We start from the raw sequence: 18,241 nt of genomic DNA on the forward strand, positions 1-18,241 counted from the left end.
TCATAATCCTCAGCCAGCCTCCGCTCTTCTACAGTGTTCATTCATGTCTCCATTTGAGCCTCCAACCCCGCTCAAGCTACATTTAAGTCTCTTCAGACAGATTCCTTGCACTCTAATCCTTATTCACTCACCTAAATCTGTAGATAACATCACAAGTTTTATTCGTTTATTCCTGATTGAAGTGCAAATATACCTAACATTGTTTTTGAAAACAAATTAAGGTCCTTACATTAGTGCTGTGATCATGAATGCCATGTAGGTCAGTGGAGAAGAGGGCAAATAGGGAGATGTTTCAGAGCTTTGTTTGCACTGCAGACGGTTTTCATTCCTGTACCCTGGCTTCTCTTTCTTCCTCTTTCTGTACCCATCTCTCTCTGTTGCTTTCCCCCTCTCTCTCTCTCTTGTTCCCCGAGGAGCCCAGCTGGGAGAGGCAGATAAACACACGGGGGCGCGGGGCTTAGCACCCACCCTCCTTCCACAATGCCACGCTCTCCTGTTCAAAGGCCCCAGCCAGAAATGAGAGGGGCTAAACCCGAGCCGAAAATCACAGGGAGAGGAGGCAGCTGCAGCGGGTAGCGAGAGAGTATAGATATACAGAGAGAGAGAGGGAGAGAGATGTTTATCTGGGGGTGTTTGTGATAATTAAGAGGGAGTATTTATTCTCTCGCTCTTCTGGTCACTTTTCTTCTACCATTTGTTTGCTCCGATAAGCACATGCCACAGTCACATGTACAGTATTTGTAAGTTCTTTTAGCTGCGTGTGATTTAGCTGCATTTGTGAATTTGGCGTGCGTGCAGACGTGTGTGGGAGCACATTTCTGTGTGTTTGTTTCTGGCCTCATCTTGCCTTAAATCCAACCGAGGCTAAAGAGAGTTAATCACTTAAAAACACTTCAGTAGAGGAATTCCCTACAGAGGTTCCAGCTGTGCACCATGACAGCCAGGTAAAGTGCCATTCAGCCTCCACCTGAGGCTTCAAGCTGCAGGAAACAAATCCTCTGTTTATCATACAGCACTTGGCTTTGATCTGGGCTGACCTAACCCGGCCGCATCTAGCTCAGCCCTTTGTGACCCAGATTATTCTTGCAAAGCATCACCTCTGTTGTGCAATTATGCCTCCTGTTAGCAGTTCAAAACATTCAGCAGTAACCAACAATCAAGAAACCTTAATGTGAAGAAACAGACACGGATCCTATTTCACATCTGTTGAGATGGGTTTTTTTTGTTTTTTGTCTTTGGTTTGAATCCCTCTCAATGTTGCAATCATTTGATAATAACAAAGAGATCAATGCACTGCTCTACATGAAGATGTGATGGATGGTTTGTCCTCAGCTTAATGTTTGCTTTTAGCCACAAGGTGGCATAAACCTGATAATATATTCCAGTGCACCATGTTTTCAAGAGGTGAGTTTTATGGCTAACATGTTTTTAACCTTCTCATTATGGACTGCATTTTCTTATGTAGCCTATTGATTTATTTGACTTCATTTGTTTTCCCCAAGAGTCTCTGCCATTATTATGGCCAGATCTGATGCGATAGTTGTTGAGGTCAGTAAACAGAAAATCTGTTTGTTTAATTCATCAAACAGACCAATGAGCAGACAGAAGTGACAGTACATATGCCATACATGGACAAGAGAATCAAAATGGTCTAATCAAAGTTGTGAGAACAAAATACATTCTGTTTGGAAACATGGACCAAATGCAAGTTAAAAGTCTTTTTTACCACATCCTGAATCTTCCTTCCTGAAAAATCTCATATGACATGCAACCATTAGTATGCTATTAAAGATGACTTGATAAAGCTGTGGTTTCTCTGTGATACATGATATCCAACCAGAAAAGGGCACTTATATTTTCCATTGCAGCTAAAATGAGCCTGTTATCTTTTTATGGCTGATATAAAACTTTTATTAGGGTGGGATTAGTGTGGGATTAAAACCCATGTGCTGTTTAAATTGGGGTCACATTTCCATGGTAATGTGATGTTTACACTCACTAATTGGTCTGAATATTCCTGCAATGTTATCTCTTTAAATTAGAAAATGCATAAAGATGAGCCAGACATATATTTAAGAATATAATCTCTCTCACTATCTCTCACTCTGCCTCTATGTATTATTTTGTCATGTGGATTACTGTAATTTTAATATGTTGATCTTTCCTGTACACAAAACATCTATTACACATCTGTCCATCCTGGGAGAGGGATCCCTCCTCAGTTGCCCCTGCTGAGGTTTCTACCATTTTTTTCCTGTTAAAGGGATTTTTTGGGGAGTTTTCCCTTTTCCACTGTGAGGTTTCAAGGATGGAGGGATGTCATATGCTCTAAAGTCCTCTAAGGCAAATTGTAATTTGTGGTATTGGGCTTTATGAATAAAATTTAATTGAACAGTAATAAAATAACCTACAGTATAGGACAAGAGATATAAAAAACGATTAAGCAAGAAAAATACAGCAAGACCAAGTCAAAAGAAAATGACAAAAATGCTAAAATGTCAAAACCATCTCTGTTGTTTTTTAAATCATTATAGTAAAGCTTTAAAGTACCAGGTATTATATTACCCCTATAATGTGATTGGTGTTGTCGAAAGTATGGATTTATTGATATATATCAATTCTTAATATTTGAAATGGTTTCAATACACATTTTCTCGCTCTACCATTTTGGTAATGTTTGCTACATGTATATGTATTATTATTATTATAATAATCACTCTGCTGATCTTTGCTACTAACCCAAAATAGAAAAACTTCAAATTTCATGTCCTTAATGTCAGTATTCCCTTTGGTATTGAATTGAATATTTTTTTTAAGGTATTGTAACAAAGTTAGAAATTCCAGTATCATGACAACACTAAATGTGATAAGATGGTAGCATCACTTGAAAATCAACCCCCCATCTTGTAAAGAACAATCTCAGTAACCAAACTGTAGCCAGCACCTCTCTGAGATATACAGCAGGGTGTCGTCTGCATAGCAGTGAACTTATATTGTATTCTGCATGTGCTGATATTTTGACCCAGAAATGTTACACTGATAAAGTAGGCTACTCTGTGGTGACAAGATGACTGTGTGTACATATTGACATATGCCAGATTTAGTTTAGCTCACTGTATTGTCCGTACGCAACAGGCTCATAAGTGCATCTTCACATTTATGGCACATATTTGCGCTGTTCTGCTTAGTGCATATTTATACATTGTGAATGCAGACACATGCTTGAGACAAACATGCGCATTTAATCTATATGCACTTCAATAACATGCTCACTGATATTGCCAGGATGAATGTGGGTAGTGTGGCTGAATGATCTAATAATGCTTATTAAATAGCGCCCTCCAGAGGCTGTGGGGCATTCAAACAAGAGATATCTCCTCCCCAGCTGCTGGCAAGCTGTGCGTCCAGCTGCTTGTAATATGGGAGAGGGGAGGCTCGTGTTAACCAGGCATCAGGTCTGATTATGGTGATCATGGTTGTGAGAAGTCTTGAGGCTATGGGAGCTTTATATGGAAAACTCCACTGAGAGAGAGAGAGAGAGAGAGAGAGAGAGAGAGAGAGAGAGAGAGAGAGAGAGAGAGCATATTAAGGGCAGGGTGTGTGTGTGTGTGTGTGTGTGTGTGTGTGTATGTGTGAGAAGGTTGGATGTATGTGTCTGTGATTATGTGTTTGCTGCATGTTTGTGTTTGTTGATTATAACGAGAAGTCTGTTTATGTGGCTGAGCCTTACTTTGGTTCGAGTCTTTCATATTAACTCGTGACTCCCTTTACTCCGTAGTAAGTCTCAAATTTCTCACCTGGTCTCACCAGTAGGGATGCAACTAACGATTATTTTTATCGTTCATCAATCTGTCGATTTTTTTCTCGATTAATTGATTAGTTGTTTTGTATATAAAATGTCAGAAAATGGTGAAAAATATTGATCAGTGTTTCCCAAAGTCCAGGATGACATCCTCACAATTGTCCACAACCCAAAGATATTTGGTTTATTCTCACAGACGAACAAAGAATCCAGAAACTTTTCACATTAAAAAAGCTGGAGTCAGAGACTATTTTGTGGGGGGCTTTTTGCCTTTAATGACAGGACAGTCTGAATTTTGAAAGGGGGAGTAAAAGGGGATGACGTGCAGCAAAGGTCCGTGGGCTGTCGCGGCAGGGACACCGCCCCACCGGTCAGTGAGTACCCCTGGAGTCAGAGAATTTTTACATTTTTTAAAGAAATCACCCAAATAGATAACTGATTATCAAATTAGTTGGCAATCTATTTGATAGTCAACAAGTGATTGATTAACCGTTGCAGCTCTACTCACCAGTCTTAAATGTTTCTACCTCTTAAACGTGTTGTGACATATTGGTCCCTGGGCAATTAACTTGTTTGCAGTGGTTCTCATTTTTTATTCAAAAAGTCTGTTCCCCATAAGCCGATGTTTGAGCATCTGTTTCTTCATTAATTTGTGTTGCCATGAACTCTGACCTTAAAGCTGTAGTTTGTAACTTTTCACTCTTTTTCCGTATTTGCTGAAACTGTCACTATATTCTAAATAAGACAAAACAGCGGGTGGCACTTTTTTACATTACTACAACAACATTTCAGCTGGCACACGAACAGACACAGTGACAGTGAAATAATAGTAGTAATAATAAAAATAGGACAAGAATAACCTGATGACATCACACATGTCGTGAAAGTCGACCAGGGATAACTGATGTGGACTATCGTGTAGTGTGTCATGTCTGTCGGCCAAGTCACGGCACGATTTTATGACTCCACAATCGTGCAATGTGACATAGTGACTTTCAGAACGGACGGAAATGTTGTGTAGTGTGAACCAGGCATAACACAGCTGTCAGTGACTTCAAACTGAGCTAATCAAATATGAATTGAGATTCTGCTTTGCCTATTTCTGACCTCAAATGTTTTGAGAAATATATTTTAGTGTACTGTTTAGCTGTAGTATGAGATCCACGGAGGATGCCATCTCCTCTGCCTTCCATCTGAGCCTGGAACACCTGGAGGATAAAAACACCCATGTGCGGATGCTATTTTTGGATTTCAGCTCAGCGTTCAATACAATCATCCCTCAGCACCTGGTGTGCAAACTGGGTCACTTGGGCCTCGGCACCCCCCTATGCAACTGGCTACTGTACTGGACTTCCTCACCAGCAGAACCCAGTCTGTACGTGTGAACAATAACATCTCCAGCGTCATCTCCCTGAACACCGGTTCCCCCCAGGGCTGTGTTCTCAGCCCCCTGCTGTTCACCGTGATGACATGCGATTGTCGTCCCAGATTCAGTACCAACCACTTCCTGAAGTTTGCGGACGACACAACCGTCGTGGGCCTCATCCAGGGTGACAACGAACTGGCCTACAGGGACTAGGTGAAACATCTGGTGAACTGGTGTAAAGTCAACAACCTGATCCTCAGTGTTGACAAGACAAAGGAGATCATTGTTGACTTTAGGAAATCTCGGCCCAGTCATACACCACTCCTCATCAACGACACTGTGGTGGAGGTCGTCAGTAGCACAAAGTTCCTGGGAGTGCAAATCACCAACACGCTAACCTGGTCCCTCAACACCACCTCCCTGGCGAAAAAGGCACAGCAGCGCTTGCACTTCCTGCGACGGATGAGGAGAGCCTCCCTCCCCCCTCCCATCCTGACTACATTCTACAGAGGCACCATCAAGAGTCTGCTGACTAGCTGCATCTCTGTCTGGTTTGGGGCTTGTAAGGCCTCTGACTGGAAGTCTCTGCAGAGAGTGGTGAGGACAGCGGAGAAAATCATCGGGTCCCCGCTCCCCTCTATCCGGGACATTGGGCATAAGCGCTGCCTGACCGGAGCCCAACACATCTCCTCTGACCCCACCCACCCCCACCATGGACTGTTCTCCATGCTGACCTCTGGCAGGAGGTTCTGCAGCATCCATAGCAGGACGTCCAGATTCAGAGACAGTTTCTTTCCTCTGGCTGTAAGACTATTGAACACTCACATACAATAAATAAACACTCATCTATGGACTGTAACATCTGAGGGAACAATCAGGCAATGCATTTACAGAATCTTGATTCATATGTCAATCAACATGATTGACAGCTGTCCTTGAGCCTCCTTGGCTCTGATTGGTTCTTGCTGACCGTGCCCAGGTCTGACCCTTGTGAATGCCATTAGAGGCAGTAGGAAGAGGAGGTAGGACATGATTGTTTTCTCTGTCTCATGTACTTCTTTAAAAAGTGCCAATTAGCAAATATGACACAAAGTTATTTTGATAAAAGTTACCAGCTGCATTCAACCGTAGCCCCAACCCCAGCCTTGGATGGCAGATCTATAGGGAAACAATACTGACAAGGGAAACAGAATTTGACTTTTTAGGTGTAAAATTGTGGCAGTATAGAATCCACACATCACGCATCAGTTTGATTTGTGTTACCTTAGAACAGGGGTCAGCAACCTTCACTATCAAAAGGGCCCAAAAAATGTTTAACAAAACTGTGCCAGTTCTGGTCTGGTTCCTAATTGGTCGAAATGAGCTTCCATTAACATGTTTTACAACAAAGTAGCTACTCTGCAGTGGGCTATGTATGATTATTTGGTAGGAGCTTTGCAGCATTAGCAGGGAAAGCAAACAAATTTGTCCACACACTATTAAATTCTCAATTTTCCTCTGAGATGTATTCTTTTTGGATTTGGAATCAATAGCTAGCCTCACTAAGGAGATTCAAGACTAGCCATCGTTATTAAAATTTGGCAGATTTTTAGGAAAAAGCACCAGGCTGTAGATGTGTGACGCACATAGTTAACAAGATATATCTATAACAAGATATTAAAACATTTTTTGTAATATTCAGCGTACAGGTGACACATTTATATAAATGGAAAATGTAAGAATCATTTTAGGGCTAGAACAATGAAAAATTCAAATTAAAATGTTAAAAAGATACCTGTTATTAATTTCCATATCATTTTTTGTCAATGTCACAGGGAGCCACTGGAGAGGGGCTAAAAGCCGCATGTGGGTCCTGAGCCGCAGGTTGCCTATCTCTGCCTTAGATCCATCTAATTATCCTTGAGGTGTATGGTTTAGGATTTACATTGCAATTTTAAGTTGCACTTACAGTCATCAGTACAGTGCTGTTTTCCTGCTATGCAGCCTGGTGTTGCTGACATAATGGCTCAAGCTTCTTCCACTTGATACATCCTCATATCAGTTCAGCTTCCACTTATGTCTATGTGTGGTGGGTTTGCCATGGTTAGGGCAATCCTAGTCCCATCTCTGACCTTGTACATCACTCTGCAACTCGGTCACATAGACTTCTCAATACAAACCTTAGAACTACAAGCATGCCTTTTTCTTTTCTGCTTCAAGGTTGACTAAACAAACTGAGGCTGTAACCAGCTGAAAGTGTCTTGCCCCTGACTTTTAACAGGGACAGAGGACATAAAACTACAGAGCAGTTTCTCCAGTTGGTGTCACTGGCTTTATACAGTATGAAAGTAGCAATGTTTTTTAATTTCTGTCCATTTTCCATCTATGCACATGCTGCTTTATTTGACATTTACACTTCAGCTATAAATTGATCTGCTGCTGTTTGTATAATGTGTCCATAATTAATCAAGACCACTTCCTGTTTTTGCAATCAGGTATCCCAGCCATGGTTTCTGTCAGCTGCAGAGCTGAGAGGTTGATTAATCATTCATGTTGTTTTACCAAAGATGAGTACAAATGACACTGCATTAGTGTAGATTAGCAGGAGAGGAACACTAATAAAGAGATTAACTGAGCACACAGCGATGTGTAGTCCAGTGTCACCTCCAGAAACTGCATCTAATGACTAATCTTAAAAAAAAATATGGGGCCATAGCCTTATTAGTTTTAATATTAAAGCTTTAGTTATCCAACTGTGTGTGTTAAGAGGTTCAACTTTAGCAAACAGACACTTAATTAGTCTTACACTACATTTTAAGGGAAGGTTAAACTTTTAGATTGTAGGTAGAAGGCAGAACAGTAGAGAGATAAAGAGACATTGGATAGGTTGTAGTAGACATTTATACTTAGCCACACAAACACACACACACACACACACACACACACACACACACACACACACACACACTAACACACACACACACACACACACACACACAAACACACACACACACACCACACACACACACCACACACACGCACACACATGCATTACCGTGATTTCCTCAGGCAGCCTCTTCCAGCTTCTGTTTCCTTACCAGTACGCTTCTGGGAGTCCTGTAGCATAGCAAAGCTGGATTAAATCTTCCCGTCCTCAATGTGTATGGTTATATTTGCTCCGGTAAGTTCAAGTTTTTTGTTGTAGCTACAGGTTTTCCACAAACACTGTGGGTAGTGTTTCAATATGTGATCATTCTACCTGTTATTTGTGTCATCAAACTGTTGTAATAATGGCATTATAACTAAAATTGGGACCTAATAATGAGAGTTTTTTTTAAGTTTTACTTGTAACAAAAGCCAAGCTGCGAGGTTCTGTCTTACTTGTAATCACCAACTTCCTTCTCTAACACTTTGATAATGCATTTTCATCTGTCAGATTACATTATAGACTTTAATATTTTATCTGGTCATATAATTTATACTTAGATAACATTTTCTTGCTCTGTTTAGTTCAGATTCTCCTTTGTCTCTCAGTTTATAGTCCAATAGGAATAATTACTTGTATTGTGGGCCAGTTTGAAATATGGCAAATGCTCAAGGAAGAATGTGAACATCAGTTTTTCTTTTTTTTAAATAAGTATGTTGGTGAAGTCATCAGGTACCAGTGAAGGGAGCACAAACAGGGATCTCTTCCTCTAGACTGCGAGACTCCGTCTGTCCTAATTCGGCTCAGCCCACACGCTCACTGCAGCTATTGTAGTCCATGTGCTGATGTGGCTAAAACGCTATCAGTTGGTGTTAAATTGGCTTCACGGCAGAGAAATTGTTGAGATGTCCGTGAGCAAAATGTATAAATGGTGGGACTGCTGATACTCACTGTTCACTACTTGGGCTTGTTATTAGAAATTCATTCCAGTTACAGTTTTAATGTTTTCTGTGGTTCAGTTTTGAGATGTAAAGCTCAACTGATGTGTTGTTAAAGCTGCAGTAATTATATTAACATTGGATCAACTTATTATGTGTAAAGTGAGAGATGTTGCTCAAACCCACAGAGAATTATCACCCAGTTCAGTTGCCCACAGACAAGTACATTTACCATGGTTGGAGACATCCACTATAACTCCAGTTGAGTGCTGCAGGGATGGTAACACATCCAAAAAACTTTTACAGGTGCAAGATCAGAAAATTAAATTAAGGTGTGAATCAGAAAATGGATCCACAAACTGTACTAAAAGCTCTTACTAAAAGTTATCATTGCCCTGGTTCCCTCATCAAAAAGCCTTTGGAATTTTTTTCATAGATGAACACCACTTTTATGATTTTTGAAGATTAAAGTCAATTGCCAGAAGTAAAAGCTAATATTAGGCTCTACTTGAACTACATCAGAGTCACATGACATCAATTTCACCACTACAACCAAGCTGTAATGCCACGTTCAGAGTGATGATGTTCTGTAGTCTCATTTAGCCACTTGTTAGCAGCTGCCTTTGGTAAGCCACATAAAAGCTTCAAAGTTCACGAGTGGGGTATTGACTGATGTATTTGATGTCATAGAACAAAATGTGAAAGTATCTAACGCTTGTGTTGTCCACTCACTCCTGCAGCACTTTATGGTGTCTGTCCTGTATGACAGTGCAAATAAAGTGTCTTCAAGATGGAGCCGACACAGTGGAGCTGACTAGTAATGTTTATCAAGATGCAGGACAGAAAAGGCAAAATGCAGCATGTAGAGATAGTATTCAGTCTACACATACAATCTATGCTTTGCATCAAACTCAGTGAAAAGCTTCACACTACGCGTGACATACTGGTATATTGCAGAATATACAAGTATTCAGCAAAACTGAAGCATTCAAGGGACCATTTATATTGCAGTGTAAGATACTGTAGGGTGTCCTGAAAAGCACACAATCAGTGAGAAAATTGTGTTATCTAAAAACTTGTTGCTTTTTCTGAAAGAGCCATCAACTGTAGTTCTGTTAAGCTTCAAAGGTCCAGTGTCTAGAAATCAGAGGCATCTGTTGCCTGAAATGGAATATAATATTCATAACTGTGTTTTCATTAGTTTATAATCACCTGAAACTAAGAATTGTTGTGTTTTCAGTACCAGAGCCGTCTATATCCACATACAGAGTGGGTCCTCTCCCAGTCTGACATGTTATTTCTACAGTAGCCCAGAGTGGTCAAACCAAACAGTGGCTCTAGATAGGCACCACTTGCACTGTCATGTTCTAGCATTCTGCAGCCTCACTGCTAAATGCCACTAACTCCTACACACTGAATCTTTAATGTACAGGAGCTGTGATACTGACCTGTTGTTGAAATGTTAAAATGTAATGAGATGTAATCAAGAATACATGTCAAACTGAGTCTATTAAGGACAAGTGTAATAAAACCATTGGCAACATTATTGTGTTCTGTGTCCACTTACTCGTGGTCAAAAAGAAAAAATCTCATTCCCAGTAGTTTGTACATCCCATTTCCTCATCAATGCTTTCCCTTAAGACATCTAATGACATCTACTTTTTTTTTCTCTTCCTTTTTGCAGCTTTTTGCCATTTTTGCATTTGCAACATGTGGGGGCTACTCTGGGCAGCTGCGGGTTAGCGTGGACTGCATGGAGAAGGCCAGAAGCAACCTCAGCATTGGCATCGACTTTGCTTATCCCTTCAGGTGTGTGGACCTCATTCATTGTGTCAGAGTTTGATGGCAGGATGTTAATACTGTATATGATGATGCCATCATATACAGTGATGATGCCTCTCAGTGTTTTCTGTCAGTGGTCAGTGTCTTTTCATGTCCTTGATAATCCACTCCTGAGCTTTTCTAAACACTAATACATCAGTGCAATTTGAGCACAATGGGCGTCATTTTTATGCTTATTACAGTTATTAAAGTACTCTCTCTCTCTGCCCTCTGAGGTATCGACCCCCATTTTAGGTGTCTGCATGGAATAGTAATTATTTTATGTGACTTTAACTGCAAATATCAATATGACTTTTTAATGTCATTTTAAATATACTGAACAATAAAATGTTCTTGTAACCTCACATTAGGGGCAGCACGGTGGTGTGGTGGTTAGCACACAGCAAGAGGGTTGCCGGTTCGATCCTGGGCGTGGGAGCCCTTCTGTGTGGAGTTTGCATGTTCTCCCCATGTCAGCGTGGGTTCTCTCCGGGCACTCCGGCTTCCTCCCACAGTCCAAAGACATGCAGATTGGGGACTAGGTTAATTGATAACTCTAAATTGTCTGTAGGTGTGAATGTGAGCGTGAATGGTTGTTTGTCTCTATGTGTCAGCCCTGCGATAGTCTGGCGACCTGTCCAGGGTGTACCCTGCCTCTCGCCCGATGTCAGCTGGGATAGGCTCCAGCCCCCCCGTGACCCTCAAGAGGATGAAGCGGTTAGAAGATGAATGACTGAACCTCACATTAGATTTATGGGCAATTCAGTGTTAACTGGAAATCTGCATAAAAATTTTTCTTTTATGTAAAAATGATGCTTTCGCTAGCATAGTAAATATATTTAAGAAATGTGGTTATGATCAGATTGGAGACACACAGTAGCCTGATATCTGCAGGTCTGTGTGACATAATGTAGGAAGTTAGTGAATTCAAAAATAACATGTGTAGGTGGTTGTGGGACTATTTCTTTAAAAGCAACAGATAAAAATGAAACTATCTGTATCGCAGGACACCACTTGGGATGAATGAGGCAATATGTATTTTCTGTTTTGTGTGAACTGACTCATAAACGTAACATTTGGGTTAGATTCAGAGGCATTCGGTTCCCAAAAGTTGATAGAATTGCAGTGAATAGAATTCCTTTCAGTAATCTGTAAAGAAACATAAAATTATGAATTTATTGATTTCATCTGAGAACATGCTGCGACAATAATTGCTTCCAGTTTTTACCAGCTGCTTAGGTATTGTGCTAAAAGTCAGAAGATTTCAGACAGGCAAAAGACAGGAAATACTCTATATCATCATATAGACTTTGAAGATCTCTTGGGAAAAATATTCTGTGTGTAGTCAGTAGGATTTGACCCCCGTACCTCCTTCTGTGTGTTCCAGGTTGTACCAGGTGTCCTTTGAAGCACCCGCGTGTGAGGGTATTAGGACTGAACGTGTGTTCCTCATTGGAGACTATTCATCCTCTGCAGAGTTCTTTGTCACCATTGCGGTCTTTGCCTTCCTGTATTCACTCATGGCCACCATTGTCTACATCTTCTTCCAGAACAAGTACCGTGAAAACAACCGAGGACCACTCATTGTGAGTGCAGTGGACTCTGAGGGCCTCATTCACCAATATCTTACTCATTTAAAAAAAAGTTCTTCAGATTCATGACATGTTTTAAACAGTAGAATTGTTTACAAGTGTGTTCCTGTTATCATGAATCCCATTGTGTGCCAGTTAATCCTAATCAGCATAGGTAAACGCTCCGCAAAACCCCCATGAAAGGGCATGAGACTGCAGGGCTGTGTGCACACACAGAGATAAATAAGAGCTGAGAGAATTAAGTCAAGGATGCCCAAATGAACATCTGCCGAGGATTGAGCACTAGATTTCAAATATTAAAAAAAAAACAATTTCTGATTTGACCCTAACCCTAACTCTTGTCTAATATATTATATTATATGATAATCTTAGTTAACTGAATTCCTCTGTTTCAATCTTGTACTGACTCTGCAAAAAGAATTATAGACTGTACGAAGCAAGTATTGTCATTTAACCACTACTTTCACAAAGTGATGTTTAAGTAGGCCTAATGTCGTGGTTTCCTGACCTTATTTTCCATGCACTTTGTCTTTTCTCCCTTCCACACCATCAGGACTTTGTGGTGACAGTGGTGTTCTCCTTCATGTGGCTGGTCAGTTCCTCTGCTTGGGCCAAGGCTCTGTCTGATGTGAAAGTGGCCACTGATCCAGATGAAGTTCAGCTCCTCATCTCCGCCTGCAAAGTCCAGACCAACAAGTGTGGCTCTGTGCATGGACCACGCTGGTCCGGACTCAACACCTCAGTGGTAGGTTCACAGGATGTGTGTCCCAAACACCAGGGGAAATAAGTCTATAAACCACATAAAGGCAGGTTTTTCTCACTGCTGAAATTAAGCAGTTGAAATATTTTTAAGTTTCTGTATGTGACATTATACAGCAGCAAACCACTATCTGCTATGTGAAGATATAGTAGAGTAATGGCCTCCTGAGCAGAGAATGAAGTCACTCTCCCTTTGTGTGTGTTGTAATCTAAGCTTCTCTGTGGTTTGTTGTCGTAAACTGATCCATGTATATGTAAGTGCATGTGTGTATCCCATTTGCTAGCTTGTTGCCACCACTTTGCACTGCTCTCATACTGCAGTTACCACTACAGCGTCATCATGTAAGCGTAGCACCCACCCTCCAGTTTCCCCCTGGTTAACATTGTTAGCTCTGTCAACACTGTTGCTGTTTTTTAGCATGTTTATGGGGTTAGCACCTTTAGCTGCTAGCCGGCTCAGCCACCTACATGTTGAGACAGTGTCCAGACAACTTTCACATAGAGCTTCTTTAAATAGCTGATTTGTTGAATTGTCAGCTGAAATGCAAACACTGAAAGAAACTGAAATGGCAGTTAAAATTGAAGTACTGAAAGAACCTCAAGTTTGTGTAACTGAACTGGACTGAATGAAGATGAAGTGTAAAAGCATTGTAAGGAGTTGAAATGTCAGCTGACGTGTGATGGGTCGAGCAGGAAGTTTGAGTTAATGTGGAAATCCTGAAAGAAATTGACGTCACGTAAAGTGTATGAACTAAAAGACGTCAGTTGGAGTTTCAGCTGAAGAGTAAGCACTGAAAGCAGTTGGTGTAAATTGCAGAGGTGGGACAAGGCATTGTTTTGCAAGTAACAAGTCACATTCAAGTCTCAATTCAAGTCCTTCAATAGCCACACTAAGAAAAAAGCAATGATTTTTTTCTTTGCATTTTTTATTTCCTTGGGGTAATAATAACAAAAAATCAATATTTGTTATTTTTTTTAAACAGACACAATATTTTTTTTTCAAATATAGTCCTTACTGTTACCATTAAAGTTGTACTAGTATTATTTCCACATATTAATTCTACATATTCATTAAAGCAGCAGTTTGAAAACATCTTTAAAAAGGTGAAAATCTACTAATTTCTTTCCTATCAAATATGTAATGAAATACCATTAAATATATGGTATTTATAACAGTAAACATTCATCCTTTTTATTTCAGAAAAAAATGTAAATTTATTATCTCAGCACCTTTACCTTTACCGTAACAGGACATTTTAACCATTTGGTTCAGCTCGACAGCAGGAAAATCATACTTATGAAATTATCTCAGCATATATCTTATAACATTAAATGTATAATTTAATAACGATGAATGCTAAGAATTTTTTTTTTTTAATTCCCTAGCAATATAATCAAATTTAATTACATTAGCTTAGCTGCACTACCTTTACCATAAAAGGAGAAATCAACTGTATGGTAGAGCATGATTTTAAAAAAACAACTGATCATTATTAGACTTTTTTTTTGTATAAAGTTAAATGAATTTGTTCAGTCAGACCCTCACTCGTGAACAAGATCCGGAAGAAGATTTTTGTCGTTATTCAAAGATGAAGTTTTAAGACCTGAAAGGTTGGTAGTGTCAGGAGTTATGAATGTCCGTTTAAATGCCAGTTGATGTGTGAGCGTTGAAAGCAGTTGAACTGTCATTTGAAGAATAAAAGATGAAAGTGGCTGAACTGTCAGGTGAAGCTGATGTGTAGGGAGGATGAAGAGGAGTTGAAAGAGTCCGTCTCTTTTGAATAAAAGATAAACTTGGAAATACATTTTAATAATTCAAATATATGGATGATATGAAAATTAAAAAAAAGAGGCACACCATTCCAAAACACATTTTCAACTCTGAATGAAGTAGGTGAAGAATAAAATACCATCCATAGGAATAAAAATAAAGATATAAAAATAAAAGAATATGAATATGCATTGCTGAATTTTTTATTTACTTAATATAACTTTGTCTTGTTCTCCCTCTCTTCAGGCTTTTGGGTTCCTCAACTTTGTTCTCTGGGCTGGGAACATCTGGTTTGTATTCAAGGAGACTGGCTGGCACAAGGGCGGTGCAAGGTTAGCAGGCGGTGCATCTGAGAAACAGTCTGGCACCTTTAACCAGCAGCCCTACAACCAGGGAAGCTTTGACCAGTCAGGGAGCTACAACACTCAGGGAAACCTTGGCCAGCCGTCTGAGTACAGCCAGGTGGGAGGGCCCACCTCCTACTCCAATCAAATGTAGCTGTGCCTTTTCGCTTTGTGAGGGCACTACTGCATTTAAAACCAGGGCAATCAATATGAGACGAGGAAAGTTTGTCAAAAAACAAAAAAGATGGTCATAAAAAAGGCATCAAAGGTGTCAAAGTACACCGGTTGTAGATACAAGTATTGTCGGGTATTGTACAAAATTATTAGATATAGTCTTTTACTCCTTCTCTGTCAGAGGTGTTGTTTGCTGAATGTTGTATTTCTTGTAGTTTGAAACTCATACGTGACGGTTTCTCGCTCTCTGTGCTTGGTAATTGACAGTCACCGTTATGACTGGATGTCTTTTTCAAACTGGTTTGCACTGTTGTGAAAGGAAAAAGTGCTCTGTGTTAATATAATACTTAAAGTTTTGAAATGGTTTTGACTCAGTGCATGATGTCGTATGTGTGCTAATATGCTCTCTGTGAAACTAGTAAAAAAAAAAAAGCATTTTATCTCTGGAAGTTTACAAAAATCACACTGCCCATTACTGAAAGTTTATTTAGATCAGTATTATGATATGCACATTGTTTTCTAATCTAAGTGAAACTATATTTTGATAATGGGTATTTCTAATTCAGGATTCAGAATATAGTTTCGTAAAATTTTCTGTTATATTTGTAAGAACAAATACATTCCAACTCATGTCTGACGCCGATCATGTCAGAACGTCAAAAAATGTAAAGCAATAACTGTAAACTGAAAAATACACTACACAGGGATTGTGCACGACAAAAGTACAGTATGCAACCATTGCAGCATGTTGTTTCTGTCCCCATGGTTTCCACTTCATAGTTGCATCTGCACAGACAATACCACACTGTCATTTCATGTGTATAATGTAAAGAGGGTGATCGTCACCCTCATTGTTTACAAGTGGCTGCTCTTGCTACAAATTACTGTGACTGTTTTCTATGCTCTCCTCAGACTACTGGGAAATTATGAACTTAAGTTATACCTCTCTAAAGCATGTCCAGAGTTTCCATTTACAGTACACTGCTAAAGCCCAGCAAAAAAGCACATCAGTACCACAGTGATAACAGATGACTAGTGAGTAGTGGGCTCATCTGTACATAACCAATTTTGAGCTTTTGTTGTCTTTAAGAAACACAATTCAGGTTTGTACAAATTTTAAAAATCTGTGCTTTTCGTGTATAGTACTATTCAAAGGATGATGCTCGGGTGCTGTTTGTTTACATTAATATGACTTGTGCAACCCTGTTTCTTGACCTAAGCATGTAGCTTGCATCAGTGTTAAAGCAGATTGAACATCCATGTATGTATAGTAGTCTGACATCCATGATAAATGTGTACTACTGGCACCTGCAATTAGTTCATGAGTCTGGATATTTTACAGGCATTCATGCTAATAAAGATGAACACATTTGCCCATAAATAAGCTGTGCTCCATGTGTCTGCTCAGTGTGAAAATGTATGTGTAACTACGAAAAATAAGTTAGTTTCTCTTAGTTGTTGCACTGTAGGCTACACCTGATTTTTTGCAACTACTTTGCCCTGAAGAGTGGTTGACCCCTGACCTTTGACCTGTTGCCTTGGTTTTCACAGAAACAGGAATCATCTGTGAGGGGCATTTCATGTTTCATAAGAGACTGTCAGGTACAATGAGGGACTCACAGTGACAGGGTGTGTAAGTTTCTCTTTCTGTCGGTCATCATCACAAACAAAGATGTGTAGTATTTTCCAGACAAGACCAACCTTTATGTACATTACCTCATCTGATGTACCAATCTTTACTGCCACACAGATTAACTCAACTATACTGTACACTGACAAACATGCTGTACTCAGAAACATAGGCTCCAATATTGAAATAGGGTTTTTCTTATATATAATTAATTTGTAGAGAATAGTTAGTACACCAACAGTTTATTAATCTTAATAGTGCTGATGGTAAAATTAATGGACTGCATTTATACAGCATGTCTCAAAGCACCATTCATCCATTCACACATACATTCATACACTTGTGACAGAGGCTACCACACAATGTCCCACCTGCTCATCAGATAAACATTCAAATACACCCAGTTTGAGGTTCAGTGTCGGGCCCAAGGACACTTCAACATGTAGGCTACAAGGGCCAGAGATCAAACCACAGACCTCCTGAGCCACAACTGCCCAGTGGTATACACTGCAAAATATCAGCGTATGGAAAACACAAACTGTGATAATGAGGCCACCTTGTGGCTGCTGTCCATCAATACCAAGGGACTGAACATTTCCTAGTCTGTTGTAGTAAAGTCAGGTCAAGTCAGATTTATTTATAGAGCACATTTCAAACAACAAGCACTGACCAAAGTGCTTCACACATGAATGATCAAATAAAAATAGTCATAGATAAGAGAATGTAAGGAAAATTAATAAGAGCATGCAACGTTTTGACGTTATCATAGCAAAAACAGCATTGCACAAACACCAAAATAAAATGCATGTGTTAAGCCGTGTGGTCGGGTATGTCATCATAATGATGATCAGGGAGCTATAGAAAATAGATAGATCTTCAGATGGGTTTTAAATGCATGAATGAAGGGGGAGGATCCAACTGTAAGTGGGAGACTATTTCACAGTTTAGGACCAATAACAAATAAATGCTCCCTCACCTTTAGTTTTTATCTGTTTACGTGGAACGGAGAGCAGTGATTGGTCACCAGATCTGAGGTAGTTGCTTCCTTTAGAGCAAGACAGCATCCAAGTGTATCAGTGTAGACTACTAATGCCTACTAAAACAAGCGATTGTATTTTCTGGTCATCTCTCTGTTGAAC

General features: G+C 39.8%; 1 protein-coding gene across 2 annotated transcripts in view; it reads left to right on the plus strand.

Annotated features, from left to right (window-relative positions):
* The window catches only part of LOC117256530 (synaptoporin-like), a 33,265-nt gene extending 16,409 nt beyond the window's left edge, over nucleotides 1-16,856 (plus strand). The window contains exons 1-5 of one of the 2 annotated variants that reach the window (XM_033625990.2): nucleotides 8,190-8,328; nucleotides 10,696-10,820; nucleotides 12,220-12,418; nucleotides 12,978-13,169; nucleotides 15,201-16,856. In XM_033625990.2, the coding sequence (XP_033481881.1) occupies nucleotides 8,305-8,328; nucleotides 10,696-10,820; nucleotides 12,220-12,418; nucleotides 12,978-13,169; nucleotides 15,201-15,452 (792 nt within the window). In that variant the 5' untranslated portion in view covers nucleotides 8,190-8,304 and the 3' untranslated portion in view covers nucleotides 15,453-16,856. Of the gene's footprint in view, nucleotides 1-8,189; nucleotides 8,329-10,695; nucleotides 10,821-12,219; nucleotides 12,419-12,977; nucleotides 13,170-15,200 lie in introns of those variants that run through there. The other variant, XM_078166523.1, reaches the window with a different exon arrangement.
* Nucleotides 16,857-18,241: the final 1,385 nt, after the last annotated feature.

Source organism: Epinephelus lanceolatus, chromosome 1 (genome assembly GCF_041903045.1).
Source record: "Epinephelus lanceolatus isolate andai-2023 chromosome 1, ASM4190304v1, whole genome shotgun sequence".
NCBI classification, from domain to species: Eukaryota; Metazoa; Chordata; class Actinopteri; order Perciformes; family Serranidae; genus Epinephelus; species Epinephelus lanceolatus.